Below are 13,293 nucleotides of genomic sequence, written 5' to 3' on the forward strand. Positions count from 1 at the left end.
AACAGGGAGCATGGGAGTGCTTTGCATGGGTAAGTTGTTCTATTTTAAGCAGGTTAACTTCCAGTTGGCTGCTGGACACAACCGGGCTAGGTGGACCTTCCAAGGTAGGCCTAACTCACATCAGGCAGAAGAGATTTCGGGGAGTGTTCACGAGTGGGGGTGAATTTCACCCATCAGTCTTACTTTCTGCCTTTACCTGGAGCCGAGGGTGCGGCACGACTTTGCTGTGTATCACTTCAGTTTGAGGAAGTTGCTTCATTGCTGCTGAAATGATGGGAGGTTAAAAGAAAAACTGGAGCCAAACTTTGTCTCGGGCCCTTCCTGTCGGCTGCTCATTGGACAGAGAGCAGAACTCATTTGCGTGGCATGTACCAGAGAGCTGTTGCTCTGATGAAGATTGCTGTTCCTTTCCTGGATTGTGTGATTGATTAGAGCGGTGGAGCTTCGCCCCGGATCCTTCAGACACACGCCCTGGCGCACAGGACACTTGGCGCTCTTCAGCACCACACAGCCCGAGCTCCACGTCAGGTAAGCAGCACCTTTGCCGACCGCTTGAGCCTCAAGTCCACGGGCTCTAATGTTGTTAGATTGATTCTGTTCTGTCATCTCAGGTGTACCTGTCGGGATCCATTTCTCAGAGAAATGTTGCCTTCAACTCTCAGAAAGTTTTCCTAAATTATGTTTGCTGGCTGGCTTAAGCTTGGACCTATTTGCATGACAAAGTTTAATTTCTCACTCGCCTTTTGCTCGCCATGTTTTATTGTTTCCCCGTCTATTGGAACATTTTCCAGTGAAATTAGATTTTAAAATATATTGGCGTCCAGTCAGATACTGCCCTACCTGACCCTCTCAAATTGGCAGTCATTTCTGCAAAACTGCTGTTTCCATTAACTTTAGTCTAATTGGCAATGACATTAAGATGTGTTGGAGTCAATACTCTACAATCTTTAGTTTTACACCATCCTTGATCTAGATACACCGGCTCCTCCAGTGACTGAGTTATTTTTAATAAGAATGGTTTAGTTTTTGTTTTCCTTTGCGCATATAAATCATTTACTCGAGTTGTGACCTGTTACCAGCTATAACATAAACTATTCTATCCAACACGTTTTGTCAGCAATGTGGAATTGATATTTATCTTTTATCTTTTTTCAGAGGGGAATTCAAAACCTCTCAGCTAAACCGGTTCTGGATTTTTGAGAGAGGCTTTTTAACCTGGTGCTTGCTCAAGCGAGAGAGAGAGAGAGGAGAGAGAACCCCGCTGCAAGAGGATGTTGAAAAACGGAGAACATTGTTTCCCAAACTCCAGCTACATCTCTTCACTCGAATCGCCACTATCCTGGGACATCAACGACCCCAAACTGCCCCAGGTGAGTGCACTTTCATAGGGATCCCAGAAAAGATATCCACTCTGTGAGCAACATCTGGCCGCCTGTTTATTCAGGTGTTACCTGTGACCCCCCAGCTTGTGTTCTACCTCCTAGTGCAGGGGTGGGCAACCCTGCGGCCCATGTGTGTTGTGAGCGCGGCCCACAAGGCATTTTGTTGACCGTTGCCCCAAGGCTCAGGGTGCCTTTCCAACCGCACCGACCCCTCTCCCCCCCCCCCCCCCCCCCCCCCGGACTCAAGTGATACACACTTAAAGCAAGGGCAAGTGGAGTGGGATGCGTGTTGATTGGTGGCATGGTAGCATAATGGTTGGCACTGCTGCCTCACAACGCCAAGGACCCGGGTTCAACTCTGGCTTCGCTGGCTGTCTGTGTGGAGCTTGCACTGGGGTTGCTCTGGTTTCCTCCCGCAGTTCAAATATATGTAGGTTCGATGGATTCGCCATGGTAAAATTGCCCCTTAGTGTCCAGGGATGTACAGGTTAGGTTATGTAGGAGGGGGGGGGGGCAGAGGCCTGGTGCAGACTCGATGGACTGAATGGCCTCCTTCTGCACTATAGAGATTCGGGGAGGGGGGGGGGGGGCGGGGGGGCAGAGGCTTGGTGCAGACTCGATGGGCTGATTGGCGTCCTTCTGCACGATTAGAGATTCTATGATTCTAACACTGACTGAGAGCCTTCTGTCCAAAGCATAAATATTTACTTTGTTTTTATCAAATTAAATCGACAATAGTTCTATCAATATACAAATGATTAAGCATTTTCTACAACTGATTATGACATATTCAGCGTGTATTAATTAAGTGCATGTAATCTTATTCATGGGAGCCATAGTTAATGAGCAATCCTGACTTCAATGGTGCGGCCCACTGAGATGAAGGAGGGCAACCTACGTAACCCACTCACTAGCCAAGGTTGCCCATCAATGCTCTAGTATTTATACCATATTGAACAGCTCTACAAATTAATATTGCCTATATATATATAATCAATTTGGAGTTATTAAATTGAAGAGTTTTCAGCATACCAACAGAAGTTTATTTTAATTCCAGGTATGAAATCCTAATCGCAACTTCACTGTGAATTGATGGCCCACTCCCCATATTAATTTTGGGTGGCGATAGAAACAAGAGTTTAAAGTTTCAGTTCTTTCCTGGCCTTTCATCAGAACTCACTCTCCCTCCACAGATGCTGCCAGACCTTCTGGGGGTTTCTGTTCATTATTACACATTTCTAGCATTCTGTCGTCATGAATTTCTGACCAGAATTGTTCCTACTTAAAAAGTGTGTCCGCTTTACATTTCAAAAAGGGCGAGGGGAGAGGAGACAATCGCCAGAGCTGTTTGCACATAACTGGCGGATTAACTTGCAGTTAAGTTTGCGAATGTAGATCCCGTCCATTAGAAAACACAGCCTTACACCCCCTTCTCACATTGCGGATTCTGTTTCCACCCCCTCTCCGCCCCCACCCCCTTACCGCCTCGTCGTTGCGTTTGTAAATATTTGAGATATTTCCGTCAAAGAATATTTAGATTTATTTTCTGATTGCGGACTTCAAGCCCCATCAAGTGACCACAGGAGAAAAATCGCCTACAGAACCAATGCCAAATGCACAATTCTAGATGTATTGGCCGCTGACTCCTTCATAAGTCCTGAATGGGCAAGTGTTATATCAGAATACAGATCGACTCTTCTCACCTGGAAATTAAGCATCAAGTGGCTCGTTTCTGTCTGTCCATGTCTTCAATGTGTATTTCACATGAGGCGGGGTAGACGTTGCTGAACCTGCCCGCTCTGTTAGAGCTGAACTGAAAGGTTATTGTTGGTCTGGTTCAGTGTGGTAGGAACTTGGTCAGAAGGTCGGGAGCCCCACTCAGGACTTGCACACATCGCCTGAGCCCCTTTCAGCACAAGGGTTCAAGCGGCTCTGCAATGATGGAAGTGTGTCCTTTAGATATAACGATCGGATATATTAGATTCCACAACAATAATTGTAGAAGAGTAGGCAAGTTCATGTCACAGCATGTGGCTACCAACTTTGTTTTTGCAACACTTTAAAAAAATCCAGTGGTCGCCAAGAAATGCGGGTGGGAGTATAAATGCGAGCCCCTTCTTGATTATTCCAGAATGCTTTAGGATATTTTAACATCGTGGACATAAAATCAGCTGCCCCGTGTCAGGCACGGCACTTCTCCAAAATATTTCCCAGTGATTGCTGAACATGGTGCTTGAATAAAAACTGTTTAAAAAAAAACTCACAAAATGTGTTAAAATCAAGCAGATGAAAGCAAAATACTGCGGCTGCAGGAGATCGGAAACAAAAAGAGAAAATACTGGGAGGCTCAGCGGGTCTGGCACACACCTCGGAGAGAGAAAATACAGCTTTTCGGCTGCTCTGACTCAAAGTTAAGCAGTTATTTGTGCGCCCATTGAAAAGTGAACTAATACGAATAACAGCATTTCTTTTTACAAATAGCACAAAAGTCACTGCAGATAAAGATGGACACAAGATTTCCTGTTAAAAGACATTGCAATACAGCTCCAAAACCTGAAACCATTATATTGTCCATTTATTCTAATGCACATATTATTATGCACATATAAAATATGCATACATTATATATATACGCACATTGTTACATTTCGTTCACTGTTCTCTGATACATGATATGAATTGTATTAATGCATCTTTCAACAGCATGATTCTCGAGATAGGTTATTTGCTACCGCTGTCTTCCTTCTGATCTTTTATTAATAATGTTCACTAAAGCTGAACTCTGCAGTGAAACACCTCACAAAATCCACTGGATCTAATGACCTGTTATGGTCGTGTCAAAATTAGAGACATGGTTGCCAACAACTCTTCACATACGTGTTCCTGACATTTTCATTTTCGATTGCGATTGAAGAAACATGTACAGCTGAAAGAAAAGGACATTTTTTTATTTATTTGTTTGATTTCCCTTTGAAGGATGTGCATCAATTGGACAGTTTCCAGGAGTGGACGGATTCCTATATAAAGTTTATTTATAGTGCTGATGATAAAAACGCGCAAAGACATCAGAGCGGCTGGGCCATGAGGAATACCAACAACCACAACTGCCATATTCTGAAGAAATCGTGTCTGGGAGTAGTAGTTTGCAGCAATGATTGCTCCTTGCCTGATGGGAAAAAGATCTATCAGAGGCCCGCCATTTGTGATAAAGCACGGCAGAAACAGCAGAGTGAGTCCAATCTTACCAAATTCTCATTAATTTTGAAATTGCTTCATTTCTTTAATTTTTTTCCTCATTTTTTGTTATTAATGTTGAACAGTGCGAGGGGAAACTTATAAAACAATTTGCAATATTATTCCTGGTGGCCACAAAATACTCCAGGCATTTTCAAAATGGAAGTCTTACTATATTTTTTTCGCTGCTGGTGACCCAGGATCACGACATGAATCTAACCCAGAAGAATGGTACCAGTGTTTGGTATTTTTGTAAATACACATTTACTCTGAGAGAAACTTACGGGAACGCACAAAAGAATGAGTCGAATTATACCAGAACTACGAAGTTATACCTTTCAGGAAAGGGTGAATAAATTGGGCTACTTTTCTCCTGAAAAGATAAGGCTGGAGGGTGACATAATGCAGGTCTTTACAATTATAAACTGTTTTTGATAGAGTAGACACAAAGTGTGTGTCTTTGTGGGCAAGAGACAAACCAGAGGCCAGAAATACAATATAGCCAAGATGAATTATATCAGCAATTCATTCGGAATTACTTACTTGATCCGTGGATTGGTGAGAATGTGGACCTCACTTGAGCCTTCTCCTGTTGTTGCATGTTTATCAACTTATCCTCTTTTCTGATCCCCATTCCTTCGTCCCATTTCCTTTCCCACTCAGTCCTGTGGTAAATGATTATGAGAGTCCAAATACTTTTAGGGATATGATGGAGAAGGGAATTAGAGGGTTGCGCTGATGAGTTGGTAAGAGGCTCGAATGGAGCTTAAACGCCGACATGAACTGGTTAGGTTGAATGTCCTGTTTCAGGACTGTCTGTTCTAGAAACCTCTATGCAAGTGAGTTTGTATTCATCAGATCAATAGCTGACTCATTAAAGCAGAGGGAAATATCTGGAATTGTTTACACATGCTTGCGTTAAATTCATTTTGCTGAAAGCCAGCTGAGGCAGTTGAACCAACAACGTTTATGATGCACAGAGCTGATGTTTGTTTGTTTTTGCTGGACAAGTCCTGTATGCTCCAATAACCGATCTGAACTATCGCAACTAATAATGGCCTTGAGAATTCATAGTGGCCTCCAATAATGGCCGCACTGATGTAAACGTAACCCTATAGGGCGTGATCATCTGGATTCTGATGTTGAACACCAGGCTTTAATCCAGGGCAGTGGTACATTTACTACAACCAGATACTGTGAAAATAAGTTGAATTTGAAAACTGGGATTAGATCACTGGGGGAAGAAAATATGTCTTCTCCTGTTGTTGCATGTTTGTCAACTTCTCTCCGCTTCCGATCCCCATGCATCCATCCCATTTTCCGTTCCTGCCCAGTCCATCCCTGCATTTCAATAGCATGAATCAGAGTGAATGCACAGAGCAAGTGGGAAATTGGGGGCGGCGGCAGGGACAGGGAAGACTGATCCTGTCCATCGTGTTTCGAGCAGATTTGGTTCAGGAACCGCTGTCTGGATTCCAAGATCATTTCGGCATTTGCGAAATGGCAAGTCTTGTGTGAAATTTATTATGATCTAAAACAAGCTATATAAAATGGACTGAAAAATATTTTGATGAGCAAACACAGATAGACAAAGCTATTGCAAAAGGACTAACGCAATTTAGGTTTTATAAATATTAGCGCAGAAGTAAAGATAAATTTGGACACAGCATTGGGAACATGGATATTTTGCATTCTCCATTCTCGACTGAGCATTAAAACTAAACAGCGTGCAGCATAGATTCACCAAGATGATGGCAGGGAGAAGTTGCTATTTTATTCACATGAAATCAGATCTTTTGGAATTCTGTTTGAACTGAATGTAAGTTATACCATGCTCAAAACAGACAATTCGAGAGATTTCGAACCATCTCATAGGAGCACAAAGTAATTCTCTCACAGTTAAGTTGAACAGGTTATGGTGGATTTTGTTGAAGCGGCGAGGAAAATAAAATTTTATTGTTTGGAGGTGAGGATTTAGAAGAAATAACTTTAGCAGAAAATGATTTGCTGCAAATGTAGTTGATGCAGATATTGGTGTACATTTTCAAGGAATACTGAATAAATATTTGAAGCACTTTCGGTGGCGCGATGTGAAGGCAAGAGGTCCATGAGGTGGCTCCCGCTGGAAACCTGACCTTTTTACCAATTTTCCCGGCGCCATGGGTCTTTAACTTCTCGGAAAAATACTAGAATTTGGCTGGGTAGATTTCTCTGCGATGCCCACGGGAGACTGAGCCAGAAATGATTTGGTCCAAAACCTGTCGACAGACTCTGAAGCCTCTCAGGGATCAACTGGAGGTAAGATGGCGGAGGCAGCTTCTTCTCCAACCACTCCACGAATGGCCGAAGCTTTCACCAGGAAAAAGCTTCTCTGCAGAACTTAAAGCATCTATTGAGGAGGCCTTGGCCCCCATTAGTTCAGTTCTTGAGACCACCAGCAAGACCATCGAAGCTCAGGGAGCAACAATTAAGGGTATGGAGACTGCGTTGTCAGACCATAATGATAGGATCACTTCCTTCGAGTCCAGCCTTGCTTCTGTGACCAAAGTTAACAGGACATAAGCAGTTAAGCTGAACGACCTGGAGAACAGATCTAGAAAACAGAATGTTCGTATTGTGGGTTTATCAGAGGGGATTGAAGGCCACACCCCTACTCAATACTTCTCGGTACTGTCCCACAAGATGGTGGGTGAGGATGTACTTCCATTCCCCACCAGAATTAGACTAGGCCCGTCGTTCGCTTTCACCTAATAATAATAATCGCTTATTGTCACAAGTAGGCTTCAATAAAGTTACTGTGAAAAGCCCCTAGTTGCCACATTCCGGCGCCTGTTCGGGGAGGCGCTGCTGGCATTGTTCTGCATTGCAAGCAAGCTATTTAGCCCACTGTACTAAACCAGCTCCTTAAGCCTAAGGCTTGCTCCGGAGATCCTCCTCGTGCAGTGATTGCAAGATTTCAGTTTTAAGGAGAAAGAGCTGGCACTTCGATGGGCAAGAGAGCACCAGGATTTTATGTGGGAAGGCCACTCTATTAGGCTGTACCAGGACATGGGTGCAGACCTAGCGAAGAAAAGAGCCACTTTTAATGGAGTGAAATCTACCTTGTACAAGAGTTACAGTCAAGTTCGGAACGAAAAAGAAAATGCTGGAAAATCTCAGCAGGTCTGGCAGCATCTGTAGGGAGAGAAAAGAGCTAACGTTTCGAGTCCGATGACTCTTTGTCAAAGCTAACAGACAGAGAAAGTGGGAAATATGGGTCACAGCCACAGAAACCCAGGGAAACCGGGTGCTAATGACCACAGAAACCAAGGGGAAAGAGTGCTAATGGCAGTCCCAGAGAGACTGGTTTAGCTCACTGGGCTAAATCGCTGGCTTTTAAAGCAGACCAAGGCAGGCCAGCAGCACGGTTCAATTCCCGTACCAGCCTCCCTGAACAGGCGCTGGAATGTGGCGACTAGGGGCTTTTCACAGTAACTTCATTGAAGCCTATTCGGGACAATAAGCGATTTTCATTTCATTTCATTTTTATTTCATTTCAAAAGATGTGAAAGGCCAAACAGCAGAGAAACTAACATCAGAGAATGAACTGCAGATGTGGGGGGAGGGGAAGCAAAGAGGAGAAAGGTTAAGGAAAGGTGGATAAGATTCGGGGGGGGGGGGGTTTAAATATATATTAAGAAAGAAAGAAATGGTAAAAGACAGTTAAAATGAAATGGGATGAAAACAAATGGGTCGAGGTGGGGTAGAGCTAATCATCTGAAGTTGTTGAATTCGATGTTGAGACTGGAAGGCTGTAGCATGCCTCACCGGAAGATGAGATGTTGTTCCTCCAGTTTGCGTTGAGCTTCACTGGAACATTGCAGCAGGCCAAGAACAGACATGTGGGCATGGGTGCAGGGTCTTTTGTTAAAATGGCAAGCAACGGGAAGGTCAGGGTCCTGAATGTGCACAGACCGAAGATGCTCAGCAAAGCGATCACCCAGTCTGTGTTTGGTCTCTCCGATATAGAGACCACCACATTGGGAGCAGCGAATGCAGTAGATCAAATTGGAAGAGATGCAAGTTCAGGATGATTTATCCAGCTTACCTTTGACCGTTCCGTAAAAAATACTTTTTTTGACTCACTGCAAGATACTGACTCAATTTGTGCTCTGTTTAATCTGTTATATGGCTCAGTGTACGGGCACTTTGTATTTAGTTTCTTTTCATGTCTGTTATTTGGATGTATTCTTGATGTCCTCAATTATGTATGAGCGATTTCTGCTGAATGTCCCTTAGATTAACCTATTTTTCCTTTCTCTTTTCATTATTATCATTTGGCATGATTTTTGTAAGTTAAATAAGCTTTTACTCTCCAGTTGGAAGTCTCTCTCAAGATATGTTAGTTAACGGGAGTAGTATTAGTGTCTTCTGCAGCTCATACCAAATAGTTTTTAAATGAGCTTACAGTTTGTGTTTAGTTATGTTTTGTTATTTGTAGGTTTTAGGTTAAGTTATTGTTTGCTACCATTCCTTTTGATCTGGAAGAAGGTACTGAAGGCACTGTTGCTAAATTTACAGATGATGCAAAGATCTATAGAGGGACAGGTAGTATTGAGGAAGCAAGGGGGCTGCAGAAAGACTTTGACAAGCTAGGAGAGTGGGAAATTAAGTGGCAAATGAAATATAATGTGGAAAAGTGTGAGGTTATGCACTTTGGAAGGAGGAATATGGGCATAGACTATTTTCTAAATGGGGAAATGCTTCGGAAAGCAGAAGCACAAAGGGACTTGGGAGTTCTTGTTCACGATTCTCTTAAGGTTAATGTGCAGGTTCAGTCGGCAGTTAAGAAGGCAAATGCAATGTCAGCATTCATGTCAAGAGGGCTAGAATACAAGAGCAGGGATGTACTTCTGAGGCTGTATAAGGCTCTGGTCAGACCCCATTTGGAGTATTGTGAGCAGTTTTGGGCCCCATATCTAAGGAAGGATGTGCTGGCCTTGGAAAGGGTCCAGAGGAGGTTCACAAGAATGATCCCCGGAATGAAGAACTTGTCGTATGAGGAACGTTTGAGGACTCTGGGTTTGTACTCGTTGGAGTTTAGAAGGATGAGAGAGGATCTTATTGAAACGTACAAGATACTGCAAGGCCTGGATAGAGTGGACGTGGAGAGGATGTTTCCATTTGTAGGAAAAACTAGAACCAGAGGACACCATCTCAGATTAAAGGGACGATCCTTTAAAACAGAGATGAGGAGGAATTTCTTCAGCCAGAGGGTGGTGAATCTGTGGAACTCTTTGCCGCAGAACGCTGTGAAGGCCAATTCACTGAATGTCTTTAAGACAGAGATAGATAGTTTCTTGATTAATAAGGGGATCAGGGGTTATGGGGAGAAGGCAGGAGAATGGGGATGAGAAAATATCAGCCATGATTGAATGGCGGAGCAGACTCGATGGGCCAAGTGGTCTAATTCTGCTCCTATGTCTTATGGTCTTTTGCTTTTGGGCGTGGTTATGCTTCAACTGTGATGTCATTTTTGGGTTGGGGAGAGAGGGTGGGTGAGGTTCAGTGTTAGTCTGCTGACAGTGTCTGCTGGTCTCTCTTTGTTTAGTCTTGGCTCAGTGGCCATCTTGGGTGAATCTTCTTGCTTTGTCTTATCTGTGTCCCTCCTTTAATATCCCCCCATGGGAATAGCTGATGCCGGTTTGAGGGGTGGCGGGTGACCTCCAATCTGACTGATCGGTCGAGGCATTCGCTCATCTTAAGAGCCTAAACTCTGAAATGTATTTTGCAGGAAACCCATTTACCTATTAAGGATCAGACCAGGATGGGTTGTGCAAGTTTTTCATTCTTGATTCAAGAGTAGGGCCAGGGGCTTGCCAATTTCAATTAATAGAAGAGTCCAATTCTCCTCATCCCGGATTGTGGCTGACCCCAGTGGTTGATATGTAATAATTTGCGGCACAGTGTCAAACACCCAGTAGTTCTGGTCAATGTCTATGCCCCCAACTGGGATGATATGAATTTCATTAACTCTGCTGGCTTCACTCCCCAGCCTCGACTCGACAATGTCAAAACAAACCTGCAGAGGTGGAACAACCGTCCTCTATATTTGGCAGGCAGGATTCAAACATTAAAATTAACATACTCCCTAGATATTTCTTTTTATTTCAATGTCTATACATTTTCCTGCCCCTATCCTTCTTTATTAAGATTAATAAATTGATATCTGCCTTTATTTGGGTGGGTAAGAATCTATAGGGTCTACTCCAGAGGGATAGGCAGACACAAGGGGCTTGGCCATCCCAAACTTCTTGTTTTATTACCGGGTCACTAGTATCCCCAAAATCGTACTGTGGATCAGCGATGCTGTTCAATCTGGGGCCAAATGGAGGCTCATTCTCGTACTACATCCACTCTCTTTGCCATAGTTACTGCACCATCACCTGTTTCTCCCATTAGATTCTCCTCTAACCCAGTGGTTGTCACCTCTCTTAGGATCTGGAAACAGTTCTGACAACATTTTAAACTCCTTTCCATGTCTTCACTGGCCCCTATCAGTAACAATCACCTCTTCTTACCTTCTGGGTTGGACTCAATATTTAATTTGTGGAAAGTGAAGGGACATGAGCACTTTGGTGACCTGTTCATGGAGGGGAGGTCAGCCAGTTTTAGAGAGTTAGCGAACAATTTCAGCTCCCCAACTCCAATCTTTTTCGCTACTTTCAAGTTTGCGACTTCTCTCGTACGGCTTTCACTTCCTTTTTTCTGGCTTCTTTTTCCGCTTTGCTGAACAGGATTCTGTCCTTGGCTCTATCTCAGATCTATATGGCCACATTCCCTCGTCTGATTCCTCCCCACTAAATGGGGTGAGGGTAAAATGGGAGAGTGAGAAGGGCTGCATAGTTCCTAGTGAGGCTTGGAGAGAGGTACTTTACAGGATCAACTCCACATTATCATGTACCTGGTTGAGCCTAATTCTGTTCTCAAGGCAAGAATGAGCGGATTTTCCCCGAATTTTGATAACAGATGTGATTGCTGTTTGCCTACCCCTGGTGATTATATGGATATGTTTTGGTCCTGCCCTAGACTCACCAATTTCTGAGCTTCCTTTTTTAGCACCATTTCAGAGATACGCCATTTGGAATTACTTCAATGTCCACCAGTGACCATATTTGGGGGTTCGGACTCACCAGCAGTTCACGCTGGAGTAGAAGCCGATTTTATCACCTTCGTTTCACTGACAGCCCGGATATACTGTTGAGTTGGAGGTCTCCTGTTTCGCCCAGTGCCTCAGGCTGATTCGGGGACTTAATGTTCTTTTAGAGAAAATTAAATTCATTGTCAGGAGTTCAGTGGGGGCGGGGGCTGTTCTACCTGAGATAGCAACTGTTTATTTCCTTTTTCAGAGATGTAGGTGTTTGGGGTTTTAGGTACGGTGTTTAAGTTAGTTACTTTTTCTTTGCTGGTATTATTTGCATTCTTGTGTTTTTGCTGGTTATTTGTTAATTTGTAAAACCTTAAAAAAAATTGATGCAGAGGAAGACCCATAATTTCAGGGTGAGAGCAGGGCATTAGAGTTTGTTTTGAGTTGCTGTACGAAGAAGCTGGTACTAACACAATGGGTCCAATAGTTTCTTTAATGTGCTGTAAACATCCATGCATCTACACATTAGTGAAATGTATGATCCAAACTGTAATACAATAAGCAGATAACTTAAGTTTCACTACATAATAAGTCACTAAAGTATTTGTTTTTAATTAAAGGTATTGCATGGCAAAGTATGCATTTGATGACATTTTAATTCCACAATTTGCTTGCATCACCAGGGGAATGCAAATACAAATGCTATGTGTATGCAACAATGAGTCAAGCAATTTCATTTTAAGGTTTAAATTAGGTTATATACTGGAATTGGGATTGCAAAGAAACAAATTATTTGCTGAGGCGTTCACAAATTTTGAGCATTTGCTGTTTTGAAAAAAATTTAGAGTGACCAATTCATTTTTTCCAATTAAGGGACAATTTAGCGTGGCCAATCCACCTACCCTGCACATCTTTTGGGTTGTGGGGGCGAAACCCACGCAAATACGGGGAGGATGTGCAAACTCCACACGGACGGTAACCCAGAGCCGGGATCGAACCTGGGACCTTGGTGCTAACCACTGTGCCGCCATGCTGGTTGCCAGATGAATAGAATCTCTGTCTTGAAAAAATTTAATACATTATACTTCCTCTCAGGTCTAGAAAATTAGCACAATTGGTCCATATCAAATGAAACATAAAGAAAATAAAAACTATTGCGGCTACATTTTCTGGAGTTTATTACGTCTACAATGTTTACTTTGTAAGAAATGTATGAAAATGAATGGATTTGGTGAGAGCATTGAAGAGTTTTATTCGAGGGATGGGGAATTAAAGATACAGGGAGAGACTGGGGAAGCTTGGATTATTCTCCTGAGCACAGTAAGAAGTCTTACAACACCAGGTTAAAGTCCAACAGGTTTGTTTCGAATCACTATCTTTCGGAGCGCTGCTCCTTCCTCAGGTGAACCTCAGCTGAGGTTATTCACGACAGCCACCTTCTCGACCTTACCCCTCGCCTGAGGTGTGGTGACCCTCAGGTTAAACCACCACCAGTCAGCTCTCCCTCTCAAATGGGAAAGCAGCTTCTGGTCATCTGGGACAATGGTGATT

At 43.3% G+C, this 13,293-nt stretch overlaps 1 protein-coding gene across 1 annotated transcript in view; it reads left to right on the plus strand.

Moving 5' to 3' along the window:
- The first annotated feature begins 327 nt into the window (after positions 1-327).
- The window catches only part of LOC140410471 (chorion-specific transcription factor GCMa-like), an 87,758-nt gene continuing 74,792 nt past the window's right edge, over positions 328-13,293 (plus strand). The window contains exons 1-3 of the mRNA XM_072498597.1: positions 328-528; positions 1,156-1,370; positions 4,359-4,611. Coding sequence (XP_072354698.1) covers positions 1,272-1,370; positions 4,359-4,611 — 352 coding nt within the window. The 5' untranslated portion in view covers positions 328-528; positions 1,156-1,271. The remainder of the gene's footprint in view (positions 529-1,155; positions 1,371-4,358; positions 4,612-13,293) is intronic.

This window comes from Scyliorhinus torazame, chromosome 4, assembly GCF_047496885.1.
Source record: "Scyliorhinus torazame isolate Kashiwa2021f chromosome 4, sScyTor2.1, whole genome shotgun sequence".
Taxonomy (NCBI): Eukaryota; Metazoa; Chordata; class Chondrichthyes; order Carcharhiniformes; family Scyliorhinidae; genus Scyliorhinus; species Scyliorhinus torazame.